The 27,629-nt window shown below is 44.5% G+C and overlaps 1 protein-coding gene across 1 annotated transcript in view; it reads left to right on the top strand.

The window, feature by feature from the left end:
• Positions 1–15,627: 15,627 nt before the first annotated feature.
• TMEM178B (transmembrane protein 178B) overlaps positions 15,628–27,629 on the top strand; it is a 386,225-nt gene continuing 374,223 nt past the window's right edge. Inside the window, exon 1 of the mRNA XM_075007038.1 lies at positions 15,628–17,001. Coding sequence (XP_074863139.1) covers positions 16,620–17,001 — 382 coding nt within the window. The 5' untranslated portion in view covers positions 15,628–16,619. The remainder of the gene's footprint in view (positions 17,002–27,629) is intronic.

The following is a 27,629-nucleotide window of genomic DNA, read 5'->3' as shown; positions in this document are numbered from 1 at the left end:
GCCCAATTCTTTCAGCCTTTCTTCATAGGTCATGTTCTCCAGACCTTTGATCATTCTCGTTGCTCTCCTCTGGACCCTCTCCAATTTCTCCACATCCTTCCTGAACTGCGGTGCCCAGAACTGGACACAATACTCCAGCTGAGGCCTAACCAGCACAGAGTAGAGCGGGAGAATGACTTCTCGTGTCTTGTTCACAACACACCTGTTAATGCATCCTAGAATCATGTTTGCTTTTTTTGCAACAGCATCACACTGACTCATTTAGCTTGTGGTCCACTATAACCCCTAGATGCCTTTCTGCTGTACTCATTCCTAAGCAGTCCTTTGCCATTCTGTATGTGTGACACTGATTGTTCCTTCCTAAGTGGAGCACTTTACATTTGTCCTTATTAAACTTCATCTTGTTTGCCTCAGCCCATTTCTCCAGTTTATCCAGATCCTTTTGAATTATGACCTTATCCTCCAAAGCAGTTGCAACCCCTCCCAGCTTGGTATCATCTGCAAACTTAATAAGTGTACTTTCTATGTCAATATCTAAATCGTTAATGAAGATATTGAACAGAACCGGTCTTAAAACAGACCCCTGCGGAACCCCACTCGTTATACTTTTCCAGCAGGATTGAAAACCATTAATAACTACTCTCTGGGTATGGTTATTCAGCCAGTTGTTCACCCACCTTATAGTAGCCCCATCTAAGTTGTATTTGCGTAGTTTATTGATAAGTATATTATGTGAGACCGTGTCAAATGCTTTACTGAAGTCTAGGTATACCACATCCACCGCTTCTCCCTTATCCACAAGGCTCGTTATTCTATCAAAGAAAGCTATTAGATTGGTTTGACATGATCTGGTTTTAACAAAACCATGCTGGCTGTTCCCTATCACCTTACCACCTTCCAAATGCTTGCAGATGATTTCTTTAATGACCTGCTCCATTAGCTTTCCTGGCACAGAAGTTAAGCTGACTGGCCTGTAGTTTCCCGGGTTATTCTTGTTCCCCTTTTTATAAGTGGGCACTATATTTGCCCTTTTCCAGTCTTCTGGAATCTCTCCTGTCTCCCGTGATTTTCCAAAAATGATTGCTAAAGGCTCAGATACTTCTTCTATCAGCTCCTTGAGAATTCTAGGATGCATTTCGTCAGGCCCTGATGAAATTTGCAGACATCTAATTTTTCTATTCTTATTTCAACTTCTAAACCTACCCCTTTTTCACTAGCATTCTCTATCAGGCAGTTCTTCAGATTTCTCAGCGAAGACCGAAACAAAGAAATCATTAAACATCTCTGCCATTTCCAAATTCCCTGTTACTGTTTCTCCCTCCTCACTGACCAATGGCCCTACCCTCTCCTTGGTCTTCCTCTTGTTACCAATGTATTTGTAAAAAGCCTTCTTGTTTCCCTTTATGCTTGTAGCTAGTTTGAGCTCATTTTGTGCCTTAGCCTTTCTAATCTTGCTCCTGCATGCTTGTGGTGTTTCCATTTCTTACACGATTCCTTTATTTTGAGATCATGCAAGATCTCCTGGTTAAGCCACGGCAGTCTTTTGCCATGTTTTCTATCTTTCCTACTCAGCGGGATAGCTTGCTTTTGGGCCCTTAATGTCCCTTTGAAAAACTGCCAATTCTCCTCAGCTGTTTTTTCCCCTCAGTTTAGCTTCCCATGGCACCTTACCTACCAGCTGTCTGAGCTTACCAAAATCTGCCTTCCTGAAATCCATTGTCTCTATTGTACTGTTTTCCCTTCTACCCCTCCTTAGAATGGTGAACTTGTTGATTTCATGATCCCTTTCACCCAAGCATCCTTCCACTTTCAAAGTCTCAATTTCCTCCCTATTTGTTAAAATTAAATCTAGAACAGCTTCCCCCCAGTAGCTTTTTCAACCTTTTGGAATAAAAAGTTGTCTGCAATGCAATCCAAGAATTTATTGGACAGTGTCCCCTGCTGTATTAGTTTCCCAACATATACCTGGATAGTTGAAGTCCCCCATCACCACCAACTTCTGGGCCCTGGATGATTTTGCTAGCTGTTTAAAGAAAGCCTCTTCCACCTGGCTAGGGGCCTGTAGTAGACTCCTAGTAGGACCTCATCCTTCTTTTTTACTCCTCTGAGTCTAACCCAGAGACTTTCAACCCATCCATTTCCTACGTCCATCTCCACCTCTGTCCAAGTGTGTACATTTTTAATATACAAGGCAACACCTCCTCCTTCTTTCCCTGCCTGTCCTTCCTAAGCAGGCTCTACCCTTCAATACCAACATTCCAATCATGAGTATTATCCCACCAAGTTTCTGTGACACCAACAATATCATAGTTGTATTCATTTATTAGTACTTCCAATTCTTCTTGTTTTTATTTCCCATACTACTTGCATTTTGTATATAGGCATCTCAGACATTGATTTGGTCTGGCCTCCCAGTTTTGCCCTGGCTCTCTTTTTACTCTCCCAGTGTAGCCCATACTCCCCTCCCATTTCAAGTTCATCTCCCAGGTATTCATGCTGTCCACCTACCTGCAGGCTTTGCTCCCCTGCCCCCATTGAACCTAGTTTAAAGCCCTCCTCACTAGGTTAGCCAGCCTGTGTCCGAATATGGTCTTCCCCCCCTCCTCAAAAGGTGAACGCCATCTCTGCCTAGCAGTCCTTCCCAGAAAAGGATCCTATGGTCAAAGAAACCAAAGCCTTCCTGGCACCACCATCTACACAACCAAGCATTCACCTCGAGGATACACCTGTCTCTGCCTGGGCCCCTACCTCTAACTGGCAGGATTGAAGAGAATACCACCTGTGCCCCAAACTCCCTGACCCGTGCCCCCAGAGCCCTGAAGTCACTCTTGACCTGCTCAGCATCACACCTCGCAGTATCATTAGTGGCAGCATGGATGAGAAGCATGGGATAGTAGTCAGAGGGCCGGATAATCCTCGACAACGCCTGCGTAACATCTCAGAAAATGTCATGGTGCAGTGCCCCACACTCTGCATTTCTCCCTTCTGAGAACCTCAAACCCCAATACTGACCTTGCTTCAGTAGCCTACTGCAAGTCATCTAACCTCTTACCTCAGGGGCAAGCTACAGTATGAAATGGTCACTCATTATTGGCAAGGGGTTAGACCTGCTGCCTCTGTGCAGTCCTAGTACTCTTGGGCCCTGCTGCCTGGGAGCTTGCCTGGCTAGGATTCCCCCAGCCTTGCTCTGTGTTCAGAAGCCTCTGCAGTTTCCTTCACAACTAGCTTCCTCCTGCTCCATGGCAGGAGGAAGAGTTTACTCTCCAGGAGTCCCCATTTATGCAGCCCTCAGCTGGGCCCTAATTCACTGACATGCCACAACTGCAGGCTCTGTACTCTTCACCTTCTCCCAGGGTTGGGTTTAACCCTTGCTAGGCTAGTGAGTGGAGATGCCCCCATCATGCCTATACTTAGGATGGAAGAATTCCATGTGTTGCTGCAGGCTGGGACTGGCTGGCTACTCAGTGACTGTGCAGAAAAGAAAGCTGCGGATATGAGTCAGAGTGCCCTTGTTGCCAAGGAGGCTGACAGCATATTAGGCTGCATTAGGAGGCACATTGCCAGTATTAACTACCAGGTCTGTCTTCTTGGGGAACCAGGATCACACCCTGCCCCCAACTCCACCAGCTTCTGTTTGAACCAAAGCTCACACAAAAGCTATGAGTTAGGAAAGACACCTAAACCCTTCCAGACAAGGGTAATAGGATTAAGGAAATGCCCCTAGCCTCATTTTGCATTAAAGATGGAACAGAAAGACACCTCCATTAGCACACAGATATTCCAAAGCAAGAATTGCACTGAACTGATATAGAAACCAGGAAAGCACTGCCCGGTAGGAAATCTCTGCTTTGGATACTAGTGAACTCACACCTGTCCATACCCACATTGGTAATTATCAGAACAATTTTGGAAATAAATCCTTTATTGGTACCCAAAATACTAAAATTAATGAATTGTATTATGAGCTCCTTCAAAGGAACACCAACCAGGAATGACCAGTTTCTATTGTCTAGCTCAGGGCTGTCCAACATGTGAGCCGTGGGCCAGAACCCAGCCCATGGAGCCGGGAGTGGCACCATTTTTAAAAGGAGCCTGGGTGGCTCCAAGCCACAGCTGGCTGTGTAAGGAGCCATTTGCAGCTCCCACCTCTGACACTGGATTCCTCCTCTAGCTCCTATACAGTGCAGCAGAGGGGTACGCATGCTGGAGCCACTCTGTGTATGCATCCCTTCCCAGCACTTGGAGGAAGAAGTGCCTGGCAGCAGCGATGGCAGTGGCTCCAGTGAGTTGCCAGCATTGGATTATAACAGGTGGGGTGACTGGCTCTGGAGGAGGGAGGACTGGATTAAAGCAGAGGGACTGGGGTGTAGGAGCTGGGGGTGCCTGGTAATGGGGGATGGGAATAAGTTAAAAGGCAGCCCTAGCCCTCCACGACTCTGTAGGAGGGGTGGTGGTTGGGGACTTCACATATCTGAAAATTGTGGTACTGGGGGTACTTACAATTTATTTAAAAGGGGGTACTTTTTAAAAAAGGGTTGAGGGACATTGGAGTAGAACTCAATTTAATTAGTCTGATGGCCACCAGGAGGCATCTGGCCATTAAATCAATTAAATCGAACCTTATTCTTTCAGTGTGGCAGGGGGCTGGGAACTGTCCCTGTCACAATGTATGTTGGGGGAGCCGCCCAGCTGTGGTGAAGAGGAGATGGTCCGGTGAAGGAGTGGGAAGGAGGGGGCAGCTTGTAGAGCTCCTGGGTAAATTAATCCAGGGCTGGGGGGTACAGTTTGGGGCTGTGAGAGGTTTAAGCCTTCGAGCAACGTGGTGGTGGTGGTAGTTTGGGACTATTTTGTGTTTGACCCCCCAGAACAGGTAAAATATTGCCATGTGGCCCCCAATGGAAAAAGGTTGGACAACCTTGGTCTAGCCTAAATACAACAATTTCAGACTATGCCTTTGAACTATCCATTTACCCATAAGTAAATTGTGTTCCTTCTTGAACCACAGTTTTTTTTTCCCCTTACAAAAACTTTTTTCATGCTCATGTAAAGTGTTTGTATGCCTGGAACTGTGCATCAGTTCCATTGGGACTTCATTTTCTCCATACTGATCACGAGGGGGCTATGCTGGTCTCCAACACACTGGACTCCAGCTGCCATCACTATCTGGGAATCCCAATCAGCTCAAGATTCATGGAGTGGTGTGATCTCTCTCTTCTCCTTCCCACCCCACTATAGCCTCCTGATCCTGCCTTCTGTGATCAGTTATGGTTTGCTAGCCCTAGTGTTCATCATCAGATTTAAGTTACATTTAATACCATAACTGTTTTGTTTGGTTGGTTCCCCTTGCATGGTTATTACCTAGAAGTAAAGAACTTTCATGGTTTAAGCTGGTCGCTTTTCTCTCCTCTCTTACCTCTTTGGGAGGAGGGAAGGTGTTCTGGCTTCCCCATTCACTCTTCAACAATGCTCCATGTACCTAAGCTAAAGACCCTGTAGCACTCAAAAAGTCTGAGGGATCATCAAGTGGATTACTAGCAGAACAGTTGTGGTGTGAAAGATGAGAGAGGGAGGTGCTGAAGCTGGGAGCGCATGAGGCTGGCAGCTTAAAGTGCTGTTTAAACCCAGTCCACTGAGCCCAAATGCATATGAAGCTTAGAGCATGGCTGTGCTGTGTAACCCAGCCTACTGATTCCAGAGACGACAAGGAGTCTGCTTGTGCGTGCTGCTTAACTGGTCCTTTCAAACATGGTGTGTGTAGTCATCTGACTCTAGGATGGGGAAAAACCCAGTCCTGGGGAATCTAGATCCTGCAGGACAGCTCTGTCAGGAGGGAATTGGCAAAAGGGAGAAATTGGGCTCCATAGGGGAACACAAGCAGCATGCTGACAGAATTATTACCACCCCCATAAGAGTAGCCCTAAAAATGAGCATGCCCCCAAGTAACAGACAAATCTGGTAGCACCAACAAATGAGGGATGTGGGGGCCACATCTTGAATTCTACATTCAGTTTTGGGCCCTTCATTACAGATAGGATGTGGACAATTAGGAAAGAATCCAGTTGAGGGCAACAAAAATGTTTAGGGGTCTGGAGTGCATGACTTCTGAGCAAAGGGGGAGGGAACTGGGATTATTTAGTCTTCAAAAGAGAAAGATGAGGGCAGGATTTGCTACCTGAAGGGAGGTTCCAAAGAGGATGGAGAGAAGCTATTCTCAGTGGTGACAGATGTCAGAACAAGGAGCAATGGCCTTAAATTGCAGTGGTATAGGTCGAGGTTGGATGTTAGGAAAAGCTTTTTCACTTAGGAGGGTGGTGAAGCCCTGGGATGAGCTGCCTATGGAGGAGGTGGACTCTCCACCCTTAGAGGTTAAGGCCAGGGCTGACAAAGCCCCAGCCAAGCACTCCACCACCTGCAAACTGCAGGTGATTCACTGACGTCACACACAGCTTGATCCTCCCTGAGTGAGCCACAGGAGGAGCTGCCTCTCCTGCTGTCACATGCTTGTCTCGCCACGTGGTGGAGTGCATGTGCAGTGTGGTGAAGGGCGCGCCACATGTGCGGTTCTAACTAGATGCTTTGCTATACCATGGTGTCCACTTTGCCGTAAGTAGGGACAGCATATTGGACACCAGGGGACTAGACCTTCTGAGATCTCTTCCAAGCCTATGATTCTGTGACTGGCTTCCAACTGGTGTGTATTCCAATCCAATTAACATGGGAGGAGGGGAGTGGCAACAACCTCTGTTCCTGTTCATATCTATCTTACAGGTTATACCCCACACCTGGAACTTCTGTGTGAAGCTCTGTGCAAACTTAAAGTAAGAGACCATCCCCTCCCTTAAAGAATTTACGACATAAATAGATCAGACAAAATGTTCCAGGTTCTTGCCCTAAGTGCTTTCCCCTCTGTCACCCAGCCCATCTGTGACAGACTTAAGAAATGAATCAAGATCTCTTGAGTCTGTCCAGGGACTTGACCACAAAACCACTCTCCCTCTCTTCTCAATTCCCTCCTGTAGAATCTGTGTTAGAGCTTGTATTGCTTGTACACCCAAAAGCTCACGTAGTTTGACTTCATTAGAGCTTTTTCTAGCGTCACTGAACCTCAGGCATGGGAACCATCAGGTCTTGGGGCAAGATAGATTTAGGCTGTAAATTCCTCAGGGTATCAAGTATCTCTTCCTCTGTACAGGACTTGGCCCTGCTCTTGGCTGCAGTCCTAGTCACTGCCATTATATGAATGTGTTTTATCTGGTTTTGGTTTGGTTCTTGTTTCGTGTTTGAATCCCTGTAACTAGGGTGTACAATTGCCATCATGATCTGGGCTTCTCCACATAAAACAGGTTGAAAATCTCAAATCCATTACTTTGGTCTAGCAACATCTGTGCTCTGGAAGAACCAGAGACATTGCTGGACCAAAGAGTGCCAGAGCCCTGAGAGTTGGATGCTGGGAGCCCTAGCTTCACATAGAAGCCACAGCAGAGCCAGTGACAGAGAGGCCTGGTGTCAGAGATGGGGTGGGTGTCTGTGGACCTCCCCTGGTATATCAAAATACCTGGTCCAGGCCCACTCAGGTCCTAAGGTGCTGGACAAGGGAGGTGAAACTTATGTAAGACTTAGAGTGCCACTAACTGCAGAAGGTGGCTTAAGGTACATCCCTTGACAACCCAGTACCATAAAGATTACCAAACTGAAAAGGGAAATACTAAAGCTTAGCTCTCCTCTCACTAAATACATTGAGTAAGCAGCACACATCCATGTGAACAGGAACATGGTTTGATCCCCTCCCCCACTAGATGGCACTGAACTCTATTGGAAAAAAAAGAGAGAAGAAAGAAGAGGAAAACACAGTGGAGGTCATTTTGATTTTAAAATACAAAGGAAAGCAAATTACAATTGGTTCTCCAAGCAACCCTGCGCTTCCCACACCTGGACCCCTAAATGCCTGAATGCACCTCAGTAGGGCTTCTCTGTAACTGATGCTTTCTTGAAAGGCATTAGGCTGCTGTGGCTAAATGATGCTAAGGAAAACGGAAGCTGTCCTTCAAGGAAAGGGAGAATGGACTGTCATCTGTAAGATAACATCTGTGGTGAGGTCTAACCAGCAATACAGGCAGCTTGTCACAACAAATTTGTTCTGAATGGAATATTTAGGCTGTTCCTTCAGACCTAGTTTTTTGTGCACCAGTGCCTTGCCTTTGTCTATCTTTCACAGAAATCATGAGCTCCAAAACATAAATCCATCAACCTTCATTTTAATTTCCTCAGTTTACATGGTTATAGCCAAAGTGATTTCAGTCAGTATTAATCCCTTTCTCTGAAACACCTCTAATTCACTAGACACACATTTATACATAACACGGAAAAGCATCTGTGTATTTTCCTTGCTTTAAGATTGTTCTCCCAGTTTACTTTAATCAGAGGATCAACAAGAATTGTTTTTCTGCTGGTCAGACAGTGGTAGTAAAGGGCAGAATTTAATAATTTGTTTATGCTGAATCCCTATAATAGTCTTAAGAGGAGTCAAAGAAATGTTTAAAGTCTGCATTGAGCAGTACTTTCCCCTTTTTTGAGAAGAAGACCAAGGGAAAAATCTTAGATAATTCTAAGAGTTAATTGAAGTTAATCTAAAATCTATACTTGAACATTTATATATGGAATATGACTTGAGGGAAGTGATCGATTGCTGTCTGACAGTGCTACAAATACAACAAAATAATTGCACATAGTGTCAAAGCTGGCCTGTAAAAGGAACAGAGGCAAACTGTGATCTATATGGATTTTGCTAATTGTTGGCTTCAAACCCATGGAATGTAGGATCAAAATAAAGAACGAGTCTATTCCCTTCAGTTGCACTGGAAAAAAAAAACACAAAACAAAAACACACCCCTCACAGCCCCAATGAATCCAAAAGCAAACCAAAATGTGGCATACTGTCCTACTGGGCCCAGTCAAATTGTGGCCTGAGTCCTAGATTCTACTGTTTAAATAGAAAACACATGTAGATTATTCTGGACTCTAATGGATCTTGGCTAAATATCACTGGAAAAACCTTACAGAACTAATAACTGAACAGTGTGGATTTTTAATCAGTCTCCCAGTTCCAGTCTCCATTGGTAAAGATAGTCTTCAGTGCACCAAAAAAATCAAGAATTTGTATCAGAGTCCACTTGCTAGGGAACCTATTTCCAGCAGGTCCTTTCCTCATACCATGGCCCCACACCCCCACTTGAGGTACTTCTTTGTGACTTGGCTCACCAGCCAGGTCACTATAATTCTGCCCTTCTAGAGTAACAAAGTCCCAGCGGATAGCTATTCTAGGCAGAGAGGAAGCCGCAGCTTCTGCTCTACTGCCTAGTCTCTGCTATTTCCCCTGTGACTGGTATGGCAATGCAGAAACACTCTCTAACCTAAGGACAGCCCTCAACTACAGTCTACTCTCAGAGTCTGTTCTTCATGCGGACTCCTTACATCTTCTGGCTCCCCCTGTTCCAGCTTACTAGCCCAAACTCCTTCCTCTGACTAAGCCTATTTAATGTCATAGTCCTCCATATGCCTTCTATCTAAGAAAAGGCTAGAGGCTTTCACTGAAGTCCCTCTCTGCTACCAACTTCCTGGCTTTATAGCAGCCCCATTTATTCCTTCTCAGCTGAGCTCCATCATCCATCAGTCTTTCAAGCTCTGACTCCCCTGTCCCCGAAATGTAGCCTGTCAGGTTAATTAACACACCTTGTGTGAGGTGAGCACCTTGTCCTGCCTTGTTTCAAAGTGGTGCTACAGCCTCACAAAACATGCATTTAGCACCTGGATTCTGCTAGATTGGGAGTTGGGCTAAAAAACCCCACAGTTCTAACATCAGCAGGAGTATAGCTGCTTCAAGTGCACTGTAATAATCCAGACACCCATGCATTGCTGCTGCTCAATAATACTGTAACAACACTTGTCCAATATTGCACCTGCTGGATCCTAGTTTTCTGGCTTCTTGCCAACAAACTGTACCATTAAAATACACAACTCACATTGCCCCTCTATTTTGATTAGTGAATTCCAGGTTCTTGCACATCCTCATGTAAAAACTTACAAAGACATAGGTGGCACTTGGATAATTCAGGATGCAGCAACTGTTTGGTCAGAACCTTCTGAACACTACTACTTAAGTAGAGACCAAAAGTGTAGCTGCTTCTAAAGCACTATGAAAATTAGGTTCCTGTGTTATATTACCCTGGGTGCAATCTGAACTGATGGAGAGCTGAGGAGGACACAGCTATCCAACCTAGAGCACCAGCCTCCAGCATGTAAATTAAATCATATGAATTACATAGGCAGCCACCCTTGAATTATACCGCACTGCAACACCAATAAATTCCCAGTCCCAGACTCTCTCCTGCGTATATATGTCTTGTACTGCCCAGCTCTCTTCTGAAAAAGGTAAGTTAATAAAAAGTCTATCATTTTATTACTAGAAGATAATATGAGCAAACTAGATTATCCCAAATGGAGACTCTGAAACACTTCAGTCCAAACAAGTGATTTAGATGAAACATTAACACCAAGTTTATTAATTATAGAAAAATAAATGTTAAGTGACTGAGTAATGAGGTGTAGGAGTCAGAGTTTGTTACATAGTAATAAAATAATGAATCAGAATGCCCATACTAGGTCAGAACAAAGGTTCATCAAGCCCAGTATTCTGTCTGCTGATAATGGCCAATGCCAGGTGCCCCAGAGGAAATGAACAAACCAAACAATCATCAAGGCATTCATCCCAGGTCACCCATTCCCAGCTTCTGACAAACTGAGGCTAGGGACATCATCCCTGCTCATCCTGGTTAGTAGCCATTGATGGACCTATTCTCCATGAATTTATCTAACTCTTTTTTGAACCCTGTTATAGTCCTGGACTTCACAAAATTCTCTAGTAAGTAGATCCACGTGTTAAATTTGGGTTGTGTGAAGAAGTACTTATATTTATTTTTAAACCTGTCCCCTATTAATTTCTTTTGGTGACCCCCCAGTTCTTGTTACGTGAAAGAGTAAATAACTCTTCATTTACTTTCTCCACATCAGTCATGATTTTATAGATTTCTGTCATACACCTCCATTTGTCTCTTTTCAAAATGGAAGAGTCCCAGTCATATTAACCTTTCCTCATATGGCAGCCATTCCATATCTCTAATAATTTTTGTTGCCCTTTTCAGAACCTTTTGCGATTCCAATATGTTTTTTTGAGATGAAGCAACCAGATCTGCCCTTGGTATTCATGATGAGGGTGTGCTATGGATTTATATAGAGAGAAAAAATATTCTCTGACTCACTCTCTTTTCCTTTCTCAATGATTTCCCAACATTCGCTTTGGTTTTCTTTTTTGACTACTGCTACACATTACATGGATGTTTTCAGAGAACTAGCCAAAATGACTCCAAGATCTTCCTCTTGAGTTGTAACAGCTAACTTAGTCCCCATTATTTTATATATACAGTTGGGGGACTATGTTTTTCAGCATATATTACTTTACATTTACTAACATTGAATTTTATCTGCTGTTTTGTTGTCCAGTCACCTAGTTTTGTGAGATCCTTTTGAAGCTTTTCAGTCTGCTTTGGACTTAACAATCCTGAGCAGTTCTATATCATCTACAAATTTCCCCACCTCACTGATTACCCCTCTCTGTAGGTCATTAATGAATATGTTGAATAGGATTGGTCCAAGTGCGGACTGCTGGGAGACATAACAAGTTACCTCTCTCCATTCTTAAAACTGACTGTTTATTTCTAACCTATGTCTCCCTTTTTTTTAGTTCATGGGAGGACCTTACTTCTTATCCCATGACAGCTTACTTTGCTTAAGGGGCTTTGGTGAGGGACCTTAACACCTTATGGAACTCTAAGTATACTATGTCCACTGTGTTCCCCTTGTCCACAGACTTGATGACTCCATCAAAGAATTCTGGTAGATTGGTTGGACATGATTTCTCTTTACAAAAACTATGTTGACTCTTCCCCAGTGAAATATGTTCATCTACGTGTCTGACAGTTCTATTTACTATAGTTTCAACCAGTTTTACCAGTACTGAAGTTAGACTGACTGGCCTGTAATTGCCAGGATCCCCTCTAGAGACCTTTTTAAAAATTGGCATCACATTAGATATCCTCTAATTATTTAGTATAGAAGCTGATCTAAAGGATGGGTTACAGACCACAGTTACTAGTTCTGCAATTTCACATCTGAATTCTTTCAGAACTCATGGGTGAATGCTGTCTGGTCCTGGTGACTTATTAGTGTTTAGTTTATCATTTTGTTCTAAAATTTCCACTAAACACTGCACTTCCTCAGATTTCTCACCTAAGCAGTATGGTTTAGGTTTGAGACTATCCCTCAAGTTCTCAGCCATGAAGATAGATGCAAAGAGTTCATTTCATTTCTCTGCAATGACCTTATGTTCCTGGAGTGCTCCTGGAGTGTAATGATGATAAAATATAACTAATGCCTAAGTTAACCAGCCAAGTGAATTCAAAGCAAAGGTTTCTTTCACTACATGTTTTAGCACTCTTAGTGGCTGCATTTCTTTTTCAGTTAGGCTCCTTCCCCCCAGTTTATCACTGTTTTATTTGTTCTTAAAGTGTTGTCAGTCGCATGGGTAAAAAAAAAGGGGGGGAATAAATTGGGGCACCTGCTCTTCCTTCTTACAGTTCTTTCTCATCTTTGAGCATCATCCCTATATGATGTTCAGGAGACAATGTCTGTGTAGACATGAACTCCCAAATATTTATTTGCCAAGATATAGATTTTTGCCCACATCCACTTTCTGGACAAAGAATGGCCACCTACTCAGATGGTGGTCCATTTGATTTTGTTAACATCTGGCTGAAATGTTGGCTAGCCTTTTGTCTCTGAGGAACTGGTTTGGGACCAGAGTTCCCTGTAAACTGAGGGATTGGGCATAGACCCATGAGAAATTCTGGTGCTACCAGATGATTAACAGCTGGTGGTATGTGTTTCTAGAGGTGGTCCACATCTGCATATGCTTTGGCACACATAACAAATTCCTTCCACCTATGGATGGAAAAATTGGAGGGAACACGATTTGTGACTGCTCCCCAGATTTGGAGCATCATGTGGCAATATCATACAGTATAATCTCAGTTTTCTAGATACAATGTTATCACACATATTTTACCAGGACAAAAATGCTCAGCAATTTGAGTTTTCAAATGATATCTCACAAGGCACACGTTGCATAAAATTCATGCAAAAGGGGTGAGCATAGAATTACAGGCTGTCATGCCTTAGAATTATTGAACAGGAAGAAACCTCAAGAGGTCATCAAGTCCAGTCTCCTACACTCAGGGCAATACCAAGCATTGTCTAGATCATTCCTGACAGGTGTATACCTAACCTGCTTTCTAAACCTCCCTTGATTCAGTTAAAGCCCCTTGCTTCTTGTCCTGTCATTGGAGGTTAAGGAGAATATTTTTTCTCTCTCCTTGTAACAACCTTTTAGACACTTGAGAGCTATTATCATGTCCCCCTTAAGTCTTCTCTTTTCCAGCTAAAACAATCACAGTTCTTTAAGTCTTCCGTCATAGGTCATGTGCAACACTGCTGTTAATACATCCCAGAATGATGTTTGCTTTATCCTTGATATATTCTGGAGCATGATCACTTCAAAAATCCAAATGTGTGTGGGTACTGCATGCTTTAGCCCATTTTTCACCTAGATACTCCAACTTCTACCTTATAGATAGTGAAAGGGCCCATATTTCTAAATCTGATACATTTTTATGCAGTGTATGGTTTCACTGAAACCGCAGCAAACTTAATCTGATATCTTGACATTTCTAGGCACCAGCCAGTTTTCGTACCTCACTGTTGAAATTCAGTGGTGGAATTGGTTTAGCGTAAGTGGGTTTTCACATCATACAGTAAACTCTTTCATAGCCAGCAGCCACAGGACTGGAAGGTTGCCAGACGTTCAAATATTCTGGATAATAGAGAGGTATACCTAGCAATGCATAACGCGAAACCAAAACAAGTAAGATATTAAGAAACAAACAAAATTTTATGCAGAGTACTTTATTTACCAACAATAGCAGTGTTGTACCCTGTAAACTTATACTGTATTTCCTGTAGTTATTTGTATTTACTCTCACTTACGGAAAACATAACTAAAATTTACTTACTGTTAAAATGCCAGTTATTTGAGACTTCTGGATAATAGAATGCGGGATATGAGAGTTTACTGCATGTAGGTTTAGAGGACTAACTTTCTGTTGTGATTTCCCAAACACCCCAAGTGATGACCTGTGGAGCTCCCTTTCAGTTCTATGATTTAGGCATGTCCTTTATTTATTGTAAGCACAATTTAATGTAAGAGGCGTGTCTAAATCCCCCAGACTGTTTGGATAATCTCATGGTGCTGAAACCTCAATTTCTATGGTAAAATAGGAGCTGTTACATGTGTTATCTCTCTTGCTGGAACAATTTCTTTTGGCTTAAGGCCAAATTGGATAGAATCCATCTGGTTCAGATACTTGATCCACATTTTGTAATGCAACTTCCTCAGTTTGCAATAGGAGCTGAAATTTTTGGGAGCACTAGGACCTGCTAAATTTCTTTTTAGACAGTTGAATTTGAGGGGTTGTAATTAAAAATTGGCAGGATCCAGGCACCTGATCTTTGTTTTTCAGTCCCACTGAGGCTAGTATCTCCATTATTCCAGTGACATGGGAAAGGCTGCACTTGCTGTCTTTTTCGATTGTACAAGCTCGGTACTGGGGCCGAAAGGTGCAAGGATCTATCTTGATCCAGGATTTTACAGTACTTTTGCTCTGAGGTGCAGCATTGTCTGGATTTTTTTGGGGGGCCAGTAGGTTTGTCTTTTCTTGTTTTCTATTTACACCATGGAATTTGTGTCTGTCTGGCGGTGCTGGTGAGATGGGATGGATCCATATGCCATGTCTGGGATGTTAGGGCAAGTTGGCTCCAGGGACCACAATTTGTCTGCAACCAGTAAAATTCAGGTTCTTGATCTTTGGCTTTGAGGCTCATGCCCTGGGATATGTTTGGGGGAAGAAGGGCTGATTTAGTGGGGTCAATGTGAAAGTACTACACTTCTGTATTTTGTGGACACCATTCCCGGGCTTGTGGTCAGAAACCATCAGGCTCTGGGCAGAGCACAGGTAGATCCGGGTTTTACCTTTCTCCCTAATATGAGAGCAAGCTTAGAGGTTTCCTGTCTGTGAAGTGGTGCAGTTTATCTTTAAGGAGGCTACAGAAATAAGAAATGAGCCTCACGTTGCATGGGTGACATCACTGGCTGTTGGCTCAGTGCTCTGTATGCTCTGTCTGTAGGCTTTTGCCAAGGCTGCAGGGCTCGGTGTTTGAACAAGGAATGGGTCCCAGATGCACAGAGGATTGGCTCCGCTCTGCTTTGGGTTGAAAGCGGGGACATGCGATTACGAAAGCTCGCGGGAAGCAGCCCGCCTTCCCTTGCGCCCGATCTCGGCGGCATGGGTGAGTTATTCCTGCTGGGGAAGAAGGGAAGGAAGACTGAAGCCCCAAAATGTCTGAATCTCTGACTGCCGATGCCGGGGCTAGGAATTGCAGGAAGCTGCTGAGCTCCAGCTCCGGGCTCCTGCCTGTTGGGCGATCAGGCCGGGGCAGAGAAATGGTGCAGGCGGCGAGCTGTTGACAGCTGTTCGCCTCTCCCGCACCTCGCCGAGGTTGGCTGCTCTCTCCCGCACCGTTTTCAGCAGCCGGAGCCCGCCGGCCGGCCGGCCGCTGCGGCTCGGGAAGGGGCCCGGGGAAGGACGCGTGGCTGCAGCCGGCTCTCGGACTCTACGCGCCCCGCTGCCCGCAGGAAGCTGGCACGGTCCATGGTGCTGAATCCTCCATCGGTGCCCGTGCCCGCGCCCGCCCGCCAGCCTTCGCGCACTCTGCCCGGGCACCAGCGAGAGCGGAACCCAACGGGAGTCGCCGCTCAGCCGCCGCCGCCGCCGGATCGCTCCAGCCCCGCCGGCTACAGCCCGTGAGCGGCCAGGCCGGGCCCGAGGCGACGGAGGGCGGGAGCCCAAGATGTCCCCGGCCGCACAGCTCCGCGGAGGCCGCTAGCGAGAGCCGCCCGCGAGCGGGATTGTTTTCTTTCTCCCGGCCGCGGGCTGAAGTCAGACCCCGGCCCCCCGCCCCCAGCCGGCTGCGGACAAAGACCGGGCGGGCGAACCAGCCACCCGCGCGCGCCGCGGAACCCCCGGCATGCGGCCGGGCCGCGCGCTGCTGCTGCTGCTGCTGAAGTGACCTGACCCTAACTGCGGGCGGACCCCGCAGGGCGCCGCTCCCTTGGGCCGAGCCTCGCTCTGCGCGGCCCTGTGGAGAGCCCGCGCGGCGGGAGCTGCGCCTTGAGGGGCGGGGGAGTCGCTCGCGGTGCCTCCAGGCCAGAACTTCTTCCAGCGCCGCCAGGCTCCAGCGGCTTGGGCGTGACCTCCACCGGCCCGGCCCTACCCTACCCGGCAGACACTGTGGGGCCAGGGCCGCCCCGCCGCTGCTCCGGAGCCCCGCCGGGCCCCGCCTCGAAGGGCCGTGTGAAGATGCCCGTGGTGGCCCTGTGAGGCGCAGGCGGCGGCATGGCTGCGGGAAGGTTGCTGCTCTACGCCGGCCTCTCCCTAGCGTTGTGCGCCCTGGGCATGCTGGCCGTGGCCATCTGCTCCGACCACTGGTACGAAACGGACGCCAGGAAGCACCGGGAGCGGTGCAAAAGCTTCACCACCCGGAGGAACGACCCCGGCTTCATCTACAACTCCAACAACAACCTGCCGCTGAGGGCCAGCAGGTCGCGGCTGGACCGCTGGGAAGGGAAGCTCCTCCTGGCGAGGAACAGGAGGCAGCTCTTCGCCATGAGCGCCGCTGACGAGTGCAACAGACAGTACAACTCCACCAACATGGGGCTCTGGAGGAAGTGCCACAGGCTGGGCTTCGACCAGGAGCTGGAGGAGCTGATTGCCAAGGGTGAGGAAGGGCCTGAGCTGGGCGGAGGGAGGAAGCCTGCCGGGGGGCTGGGCCGTCTGCGTGTGTGTGTGGGGGGGGGGGTGTTTGGCGGGAAGGGGCTGAGATCCAGGGACCCGCACTGTAAATAGTGTGTGTGATGGAAACCACTCCAAGCCATGGGGTGCTGCAGCACCTCCACCAGAGCTTGGCTATTTAACATTCTCCACCAGGCATCCTCCTTGCAGTGGGGACTCTGGTGTGTGTCAGCTCACTTACCCTTGCTTACTTGTTTGGTACAGGGCTGTCTAGTTTTCCCTTAGTCTAGAATGCCCCAAAGGGTGCTTGGTCCTGCCAAGAGGGCAGGGGACTGGACTCCATGACCTGTGAAGGTCCCTTCCAGTTCTGTGAGATAAGTATCTCTCTCTCTCTCTATAGATATAGATATCTATATTGATATCTATATCTATATATGTGTGGAGAGAGAGAGAGAGAGAGAGAGAGAGAGAGACAACTCTGTGTGTGTGTGTGCTTGCCTGTGTGCAGGGAGAGTAATCTGTCTAAGGTTTTCAGAACAAGCAGTCCTGTAGCAACTTAAAAGACTAACACTTTTTAGGTGATGAGCTTTCGTGGGTCATTACCTAATAAACAAAACTGTTAGTCTTTAAGGTGCTACAGGACTGCTTGGTGTTGGGTTTTTTTTGGGTGAAGCTACAGACTAACATAGCTTCCTCTCTAAGGTCTTCATAAGGCTGACCTCTGAGCACCTGCCTGCAGAAGTAAACAGTATTAATAATTAATACCTGGCAGATTAGAAAAGTCTGTTTGGCCCTGCTGGCTGAGCCCAGATTGTTTGTTTTGTTACCCTTGGCTGTACATATGTGTATTTTGCTATTCCAGATTGCCACATCCACAGCAAATTTAAATATCCATTTGGAATTGCACCATTTGCCTCAAACATGCAGGCGTCCTCTAACATTGAAAGGTGAATTAAACCAAGGGAAATATCAGAAAGCAAGAGAGAGTAAATGCAGCTTGCTTCCTGTTTATTTCAACCCAGATTCTGGAAGATGTTCACTGTGCCAAAACTGATTCAGCAAGAAGGGTCTGAAGAGGAATCGTTTTCTCCCAAGAAAGAGACACAGCTGTTTGCTAAGAGCATCATTGCACTGTTCTTGTTTTATTTTTCCAGAGGAATTAGGATGGGTGATGGTAAATTTGCCTTGAATGTCTCTTTGATCTAGAGTGCAGCACCAACAGCTGTGTACAAACACCAACTAAGTTAAACAGTCCTTCAAAAAAGATGGATGTTTTTACAAGATGATTAGGGTTCCAGATGAGGATTACAGCATCCTTACTGCTCCCATCATGCTATTTCCTGTAACAAAACATCCTGTCTCTTCATAGTCCTTATGATGAAGTCAGAGGATTATCTATTGGTATACTTTTTCCAGAAAAAACTGATTGATTCTTATACAATATAATCTTTAGAAACACTTGTGTTTTAAGTATATTAGCTATACCAAACTCCCTTATTTCTCTTTGCTTGTACAACTCCCCTTCACAAATATTGCATGTAGAAATATCAAAGGAGCTATGACATTTATGAATATAGAATTCATGTCTCTTTATTTTAAAATTGAAGCACGAGAGGTTAATAACACCCCATAGGTACACATGTATTATGAAATACAGAGCCGTTCACCTCTAGATTGTGAGTTCAAATCCAGATTGTTAGTGAACAAGTCATTACTATGTAGTGACTGCTCAGTAGTTTATGGAAGAGATGGAGATGTCAGTCCATTTTGTTATGGACAAGTGACCACATCCAAAATCTGTCATTCTCCTTGGCACATTGATTGGCAGTCACAGCTGCAAAGCCAAGGATTCCCTTAATCTATCCAGGTCAGGGTTGAGGCATAGGGATGTGGGAATGTAGGGGTTACTTACACTATAGCCTGTGCTCTGCCTGGAGTATGGATAAAAAAAGAATTTCAGTCTACGGGGCTGATGCTCTAACAAATTTCTCAAATGCTAAGTATATTTAAAAGGTAGTCTAGAAGATTGTAAATGCATTTCATTTTAAAACAATTCAATCCTCCTTTTGCTGCCAGCTGCTTCCTGCATTCAGGAATCTGTATTTCTCCTCACAGAGTTGTGGAAATCACTTAACATCTGAACCAGGGTAAGTTCCACTCTTTTAGATGTTAGGGTGGAACACAAAACTGAAAGCTCAGGTGGGTAAATATTTGCAGAAAGAGCTGACTTTTGGTAGATCTGTTTTTAATTTTTGTGTGGTGAACTTTCCCTAAAAATATAGAAAGCGATATTGAACTGGAGGCGGGTACCTAATTTATGGACTCTGGTACCCAATGCATGCCAGCAGATTGGATGTATGATCATGCCATAGCCAGCCAGGCAATTGTCAGTGTTTGTGCACAAATATCCAATTTGTATTTGCATTTTGGGTAGGTTGCACAATTGTATGTGTGCATTTGCTTGCCATGTGGTTTGAAAATCTGGTGTTTATTGGTGCACAGTTTGTGACCTTAAACAATATTTTGTCTTTATTTTAAGCTTTGCAGTATACCTTTTGCTTTATCTGTGTGGGTGAAGGGAGAGAGGTAGAAGGAGGGAAGTTCTTATAAGACAAGTATCAATATTACAGTGAAATGGGGGATTATTTTGATTGAGGATCCATCTACATAGCAACTCTGAGTCATTAGGCAGAGAAATACTTACCCATGATCTTTAAAAATAGGGGTATGCATTGCCTTAGCATGTTAAGAATTTAAACACAGAAAAGTAATGGTAACAAGAAGTTAGCTATGAGAAACTTTGCCTTACTCAAACATAAGTCCTCAACCATCATACTACTGTATCACTATCTTTGTATAGCTGTAAATGATACAAAAATACCAATTTTTTATCTTTACCATAGAGTAATTAAAAAAAAAATTAAAAAATCTTTCCATCCAGTCAGCACTGAAAAAAACATTCAATGAATGTTTGTGGGGGCCACCCTTCCGCGGGTAACCATGGTTCTGAGGGAAGTTTGTCCTGCGTATCTCTAGCTTCTATAGTAATACTGTGAATGTGGTGTAAGTATATTGTCCAGTGCAGAAACCAATGTTGGGTTCAAAACGCGTAAGGTGTTCTAAGCTCTATGCAGATATATATTCATGATCTCTGAATGATTAAGGTCCCATCACAGAAGCTCCCCCCTGTAGCAGGAACTGGATGTGTGGTAACTAGGCTCATCAGACAATGTGTGAACACGAAGGACTCTGAGTGACCTTACCATGCTTGTAGTGCTCACATACCACAGGTGGGGTACATATGCACTACTGGTGACATCCACCCTCCCCTTGAAATCTCACCCCTCCCAGGGAGCCAGTATCACGTGAAACCATTTGGAGCATTTAATGGTGCACCAGCCTTATGCTGCCCCTCTGCCCAAACGTCATTTTCAGCCAGCGTGCCTGTTTATGATTGCCCATTGTATAAATCAATGCAATGCAATGTTCTGGATCTGAACATTTCGTATAGTACTGTACATAGCCAAATATAAAAGCCTCAAAGATTTCTTTTCTAAGATGGATAGGATTTTAGTAATCTACTTAGCTTGGGCCAAGTCCTGCATCGTTCCCCAGACAAAACTTCCACTACTGTAAATGGTAGTGCTGCCAGAGAAAGGAATGCAGGATAGGGGCCGTGGACAGGATCTTAATGGTCAGCTCACTGTCTTTTGAAAATTATCTTTCAAGTGTTCCAGCTGTGAAATTACCACTGATGCTGAGCAGAATTGTAAGTCAGATCAAATGCAAGATAGGGCTTCATGCAAGACTTTTGAAATATTTAGCACTGTCTTTAAAATCAATGCCATTTCTGGAATTCTAGATTTTGTTTTCAGTACACTGTTTGTACAGTACACCTCACTACTGGTGTGCTGTTTGTGCATATAAACAACTCCTCATCTTTATATCTTTCCCATTTATTTTTATATATTCCCATAGAATCCATCTGGAAGATTTCTAAATACAACAATTGTATTAGCATGCAATGAATTAAAACGTTTCCCCAATTAAGTGCACACACAAAGGAACTATCAAATGTGCCAGATCAAAGGTCTAAGAACATTTTACAACTGCAACAAAATGGAGAAATTAATTTATGTTCTTTATTTGTATAAATAAATAGAATAATTAAGACAACTGAAAACACAGCCCGTAAAAAGAGTATTGCATTAAGCATACAAACCTGGGGCCCACTTTGCTAACTTTTATTCATCTGAGTCATCCCATTGGATGCAGTAGGGTCACCTTGGAAATAAATATTTTGGGCCTCTGATTCTTTGGGCGTAAGACCCACTTATGGGAATAAATGTTTGGGCCTCTGGTTCTGTGCTGTCTTGGGGCGTAATTTTTCCCATTGACTTGAGTGGGGCCAGAATTTTAGAATTGATCTGGAAGGCCGTTACAGTGTTTAAGTGCTAGGAAATTAACTTCATTTTAATACAGGTGAACCATCTAGGTTTCATCTAGGAAGAAGGAATTTTACACCATTGTTGCTCTCCTCACTTTGGACATAGGAGGCATTATACCAGCTTGGACCAGTGGTTTATCCTTCAGATGTGGTTTTCGAGTGGAAAGCAAAAGATAATGCAGTAAGCAAAGACTCTTAGGGTGTGTCTACACTTGCATTCCTCTTTCGAAAGAGGTATGCAAATGAGGTAAATCAAAAATGCAAATGAGGTATAAATTTGTAGATCTGGCACCTCATTTGCATATTCTAATTTCAAAAGAGCTTTCGAAAGAAGAAAGCCAGTGTGGACGCTACTCTTTCTAAAGTAAACCCCATCTTCGAAAGAATCCTTCTTCCCATTATATAAAGGGAAGAAAGAAGCTCTTTTGAAATTAGAATATGCAAATGCGATGCCAAATATGCAAACTTACACCTCATTTGCATTTTCAAGTTACCTCATTTGCATTCCTCTTTTGAAAGAGGAATGCAAGTGTAGATGCACCCTTAATGACCCAAACGGACAACAGAACCTCTCGAGTTTGTATCAGATGTCAAGTTTAGCAACACTCTCTCTGTATTGAGCAAGAAGGGAAATGAGAGTGCGGGGGAAAATAAATCATTTGATAATACAGCTACAATACAACATAGCTGGGTCTACACGTGCCCCTTCCTTTCGAAAGGGTCATGTTAATGAGCAGGTTCAAAAGATGCTGATGAGGCACCACAATGAATATGCAGCACCTCATTAGCATAATGGCGGCTGCGGCAATTCGAAAGTGCGGCTTTTCGAATCGCACGCCACCCGTGGAGACAGGACCTCCCAAAATGACCCCCCTAGTTTTCGAAAGCCCTTCTTGCGATCACCACATAGGAAGAAGGGCTTTCGAAAACTCGGGGGGGGGGTGTTTCGGAAGGTCCCGTCTCCACACGCGGCGCGCGATTCGAAAAGCTGCACTTTTGAATAGCCGTGGCTGCCATTATGCTAATGAGGTGCTGCATATTCATTGCAACGCCTCATTAGCATATTTCAAACCTCCTCATTAACATGCTCCTTTCGAAAGGAAGGGGCATGTGTAGACCCAGCCTACATGAAAAAGTCACAAAATAACCTGAGATCATTCCATTTAGACAATTACCACGCAGAGGACCTTTCATCAAGTGTTTGGAAGACTGCCAATTAAAACTGTCTGGTCTGGTCTCTGCTTGCTGTCACTGGAATCCAGTTACCGGGAAAAAAAAAAAAAGCAATAACTTTAATTGTTTGCCCCCAAAGATACACACCAGGTATAGTAAATCTATTTTTTAATGCTTGATTGTGAGTATTTTTAATCCCATGTCAACATAAAAACAAAGAAGATCTAATTCCCATGTAGACTAATACCACAGCAAACAATGTGCAAGGATTCTAGGATGGAAGTATTGTGTTTAGATTTGTCAGAGGCATGGCACAAAGGAATGCGAAACAAGACCATTCCAGCCATCATGAGGGATTATTTATAGGCAGTTGGAAAAGTCTGAGCAGCTACTGCAGGTATGTACAGGAGTGAGAAGATTTACATATTTTAAAAAAAAGTTGTAGTTTCTTGCAGTTATTTGAAATTGACTATTCTTTTAATCACAGTGTTTTGCTGGATGAATAAAGACATTCTTTTTCCTTGGATCCTTCATAAATTAAAAACCATCTAATGTTATTTTATTTAGAAAAAACCAAAACAATTATCCTGTTATGCCATCCAGGTGTCATTAGCTATGAAGTGGACCTCAGTGAGGGCTTGAGCCTGCGCTCACTGAAGTCAGTGGCAAAAGTTTCATTGAATTCAGGATTGCAGTCGCTTTCAAGTCTTTTCCAAGGTTAAAATTGCCCTTGTGCAATGGCTAGCACAAGGCCAATGCACTGATTAAGTATTACTTAAGGCTATGTCTATACCGCACACCACAGGCGGCTTGCAGCGTAAGCATAACTAAGTGGTGGTTAAAGGCAGGCTGGGTCCATGCTGCGGCCTGTAGCTACACACAGCAGTGATGGGCTCTAGCAGGTTGAGGCAGTGGGAAAAGGCTCCCACAGTAGAGAGCTGTTGGTGCCTTTTCTGACTACTTTCCTCTGCCAAAGTCTTTTCTGTTGCCTGGGTCTTTCCATGTGGTGGGGAGAAGCTCTAGCAGGAGGGAGCTGACAGAGCTTTTCCCTGCTGCTGGAGCCTTTTACTGTGGCAGGGGAAGGCTCTGGAAGTGGGGAGATGACAGGACACTCCATTGATTAAAAACAGCAGTGTAGACAGGAGTGGCATTGTTTGAGCATGTAGAGAGCCAGATAGAGTGTATACACCCACAGGGCTCAGGTGTATTCAAACCAATGCCTGGCTACCTGCACAGCTACTTATACCTCTGTGAGCGGGGGCATGCCACATATGTGTCTTATACTTTGCCCTAAGGAAACAAAACAGCAGAAGTGTAGCACTTTAAAGACGAACAGAATGATTTATTCAATGATGAACTTTCGTGGGGCAGATTCATTTAATCAATCTCATTCCAATACAGATGGACATCTATATATACAGAGGACCAAAAAAAATTACAATAAAAGCTGACAAATCAACTCCATAGGACTGAAAGAGGGGGATGAGGGGTGGGCGAAGTTAAATTTCTTGCCTGAGATAATTGATAATTATCTCAGGCAAGACACTTAACATCCCCTCCGCTAACCCCTTCCCTCCTTCAGTCCTATGGATTTGATTTGTCAGTTTTTATTGCAATTTTTTTTTGGACCTCTGTACTTACAGATGGCAATCTGTACTGGAAATGCTATTGAGCTGATGAAATGGGTCTGTCCTGTGAAAGCTCATCACCGAATAAATCATTTTGTTAGTCTTTAAAGTGCTACATTTCTGCTGCTTTGTTTTATTAGAATACAGACTAACATAGATACTTCTCTGTTACTATTCTGCCCTAAGGAATGTGCACTACCCTAAGCCTACATTTTGAGAATTAAGTGAGACTTAAGAACTATCCAACTCTTCTGCTGGGTCTCCGTGGGGGAATGAAATTCACCCTGAAGTCATCAGCACAGAGTTGGTACCTGAATTTGTGTTTGCAGGTGAGATTGCCCATAGATAGGGTGTTGAGGGAGAAAAAGAGGCAAAGGATGGCTCTGTTGATAGAAAGTTGGAGGGGAAGGGGGAAGAGGAGGATCCTCCAAAGGACAGGGTGAAGGCATAACTGGAGGCGTAGGGAGAGAACCAGGAGAGGACAAAGCAGCAGAAATGTAGCACTTTAAGGACTAACAAAATGAACCACTTCTTCAGGAGAGGACAGTTATGGAAGCCAAGGGAAGGTAAGAGTTCAAAAAGAAGAGCAGTGTTGATGGTGTCAAAGGTGGGTTATCTGGGCAAGGAGAATGAGGCAGGAGTAGTGGATCTGGCTTAACAAGGAAGAAGTTATTAGAGACTTTGATGAGAGTGGGTTCAGTGGAGTGCAAAGGGCAGAAGCCAAACTAAAGAGTGTAGAATGAGTTGGAGGAGAGGAACTCCAGACAGCAATTGTAAATAGGGTGCTCAATGAGTTTGGAGGCAAAAGGGAGAAGGGAAATGAATCAATAGTAGCTGGAGAGGCAAGTGGGGTGATGGGTGGATAATTTTTTTTAAAGTGGGTAAGACAAAGGCGTGCTTGTGTTGTGAAGAGCAAAGAACCAGAGCATAAAAATAGCCACACAGTGTCAGACCAATACTCCATCTAGCCCAGTATCCTGTCTTCCACCAGTGACTGGTCCTAGAATGTTTCAGAGGCAATGAACGGATGCAAGTCCAAATGCACTGTATGAACTGGATCACCCTTGTCCACATCTCTGCTGACAGCCTCGAAGAATTCTAACAGAATGGTTAGCCGTGATTTCTCTCTACAAAATCTGTGTTGACTCTTCCCCGACATATTGTGTTTATCCATGTATCTGAGAAATTGTGTTCTCGACTGTACTCTAAACTAGAGATGTTCACGTTGAACTGGTGAGCCTCACCATAAAAGGATGAGGCTTACTGGTTACAGTTAACTGGTAGGGGCTGTCCGCTTCAGCCTTATGGGGTCCGCCACAGGTCAGAGATGCTCCAGCGTGGCCAAAACAGCCCTCATCTGCAGGGGGCCCAGGAGTGCTGTTGATCAGAGGGCACTTCAGGTTGGCAGGGATGGGGGCACTCCAGCCCATTCAGGTTGGAGCAGGCCATATCTCCCCCATTTAATTGGTTAACTGGTTACACTTAACATTTAACCAGTGAACTAATTAAATGGGATTGTACATCCCTGGTTTAATGCAGTTTGCCGGTACTAAAGTTGGTTGCACTGGCTTGCAATTGCTGGTATACAGTCTGTCACTTTTATTTTTTAAAGAAAAAAACAAAGTGTTACATTAGTTGTCCTCCAGTCATATGATGCAGAGGTTGATCTAAGCAACATGATCTAGGTTACATTCCACAATTAATCGTACGGTAATTTCAGATTATAATTTCTTCAGAACTTTTGGGTGAATACCATCTGGTCCTGGTGATTTACTCTCTTTATCAATTTGTTCCCAAGCCTCCTGTATTTACGCCTCAATCTGAGAGAGTTCCTCAGACTGACACTGAAGAAGAATGGGTTAAGTGTGGCACTCTCCCTCATAGTCTTTGCAATGGAGACTGATGCAAGGAATTAATTTAATTTATCTGCAATGGTCTTGTCTTCCTCAAGCACTTGTTTACCCAATGGCCCCACTGACTATTTGGTGAGCTCCTGCTTCTGAAGTACTTTAAAAATGTTTATTGTTCGGTTTTATGTCTTTAGTTAGTTGCTCTTCAAATTCTTTCTTGGCTTACCTTATAATACTGTTATACTTGACTTGCCAGTGTTTATACTCCTTTCTATTTTCCCCACTAGTATTTGACTTTAAATTTTTATAAGATAACTTTTTGCTGGTAGCCTCCTTTAACTCTGCTGTTTAGCTGTGATGGCAATTTTTGGTCCTTATTTCTTTTTCTCTGTGAAGAAAACAGAGAGAGAGGTTAAGGAGATGAATAAGGTAGGGGAAATGAGAGTGGGCATAAGTGAGATTGGGAGATTAAATGGTCATGGGGCAAACGTAGGGGTGAGAGCAGGAGAGCAAGGGAAACGCTTCATATGGGGCTGAGAAGAAGAGAGTTCAGAGGCAGGGCAGAGAGGCAAGTAGAGGGGAAGGTTACATTGTGTTTTGTCCATTTTCTCTTGAAAGAAATTCATGAGAGTTTGTATGGAGAGAGAAGGCAAGGCAGCAGGGAAGGCGCGTATTTGAAGAAAGAGTCAAAGGTCTCTAAAAGGTACTAGCACTGCAGATGTGGGATTCAAATAAGCTGGAGATTTTAGCTAGGAAGGTGGCAGAACTGAAGGAGGAGAGACTAAGTTTATAATGAAAGAAGTCATCCTCATCACAGAATTTCTGCCAGGGACATGCAGGTGCAGAGGAAATGGATATGGGGGTGATATAGGGCTAGAGAATAGCAGGGCAGAAACTGTGATGTAAGAAGTCATGTGGAGGAGAGTGAAGCATACAGACACTCAAAGGCCATATTCATGGGAGAAAGGAAGGAGAAGGCTGAGAACAGCTGAGATGTCATCAGTATTGATAATTCAGAAGTCATGAAATGGCCGCGGGACACAGTGTGCATGAGTGTCAGAGGTGGGGGTGGAGGGGCGGAATGATGCTAAAAAAACAAGTGATCAATGGACCGAGAAATGGAGAGTCCAGAGAGAGAATGAGAGTAATGCGTGGGGAAAACCAAGTCACGTGTGTAGCCCTTTCAGTGACTGGGAGAGTTGAACCAGAGCTGCAGGGCCAAAACATGAGGGTGAGGAAATACGTAGCTAAGGATGATCAACATGGAGTTGTCTGTCTTGTCTGTTTAGAGTGAAATTCCATGCACCCTTGAAGTCAATGGGGGTTTTGCCATTGACTAGATAGAGGTCAGTAGCCTTAAATTGTAAGTGCTTTGGGGAAGGGATTGTCTACCTCTAAGTATTTGTCTTGATCTCTGTTGGTGCCTTTTGGTGTGGTGGTGGTGATGATGTTGATTAATAATAGAGCTTTTCAGCTTGTCTTACAGATGAACAAATTTAGGCTGTTGTGCACTAAA

This window comes from Carettochelys insculpta, chromosome 1 (genome assembly GCF_033958435.1).
Source record: "Carettochelys insculpta isolate YL-2023 chromosome 1, ASM3395843v1, whole genome shotgun sequence".
Classification (NCBI taxonomy): Eukaryota; Metazoa; Chordata; order Testudines; family Carettochelyidae; genus Carettochelys; species Carettochelys insculpta.
The sequence above is the reverse complement of the archived record's forward strand: the minus strand, read 5'-3'. Positions and strand labels throughout refer to the sequence as shown.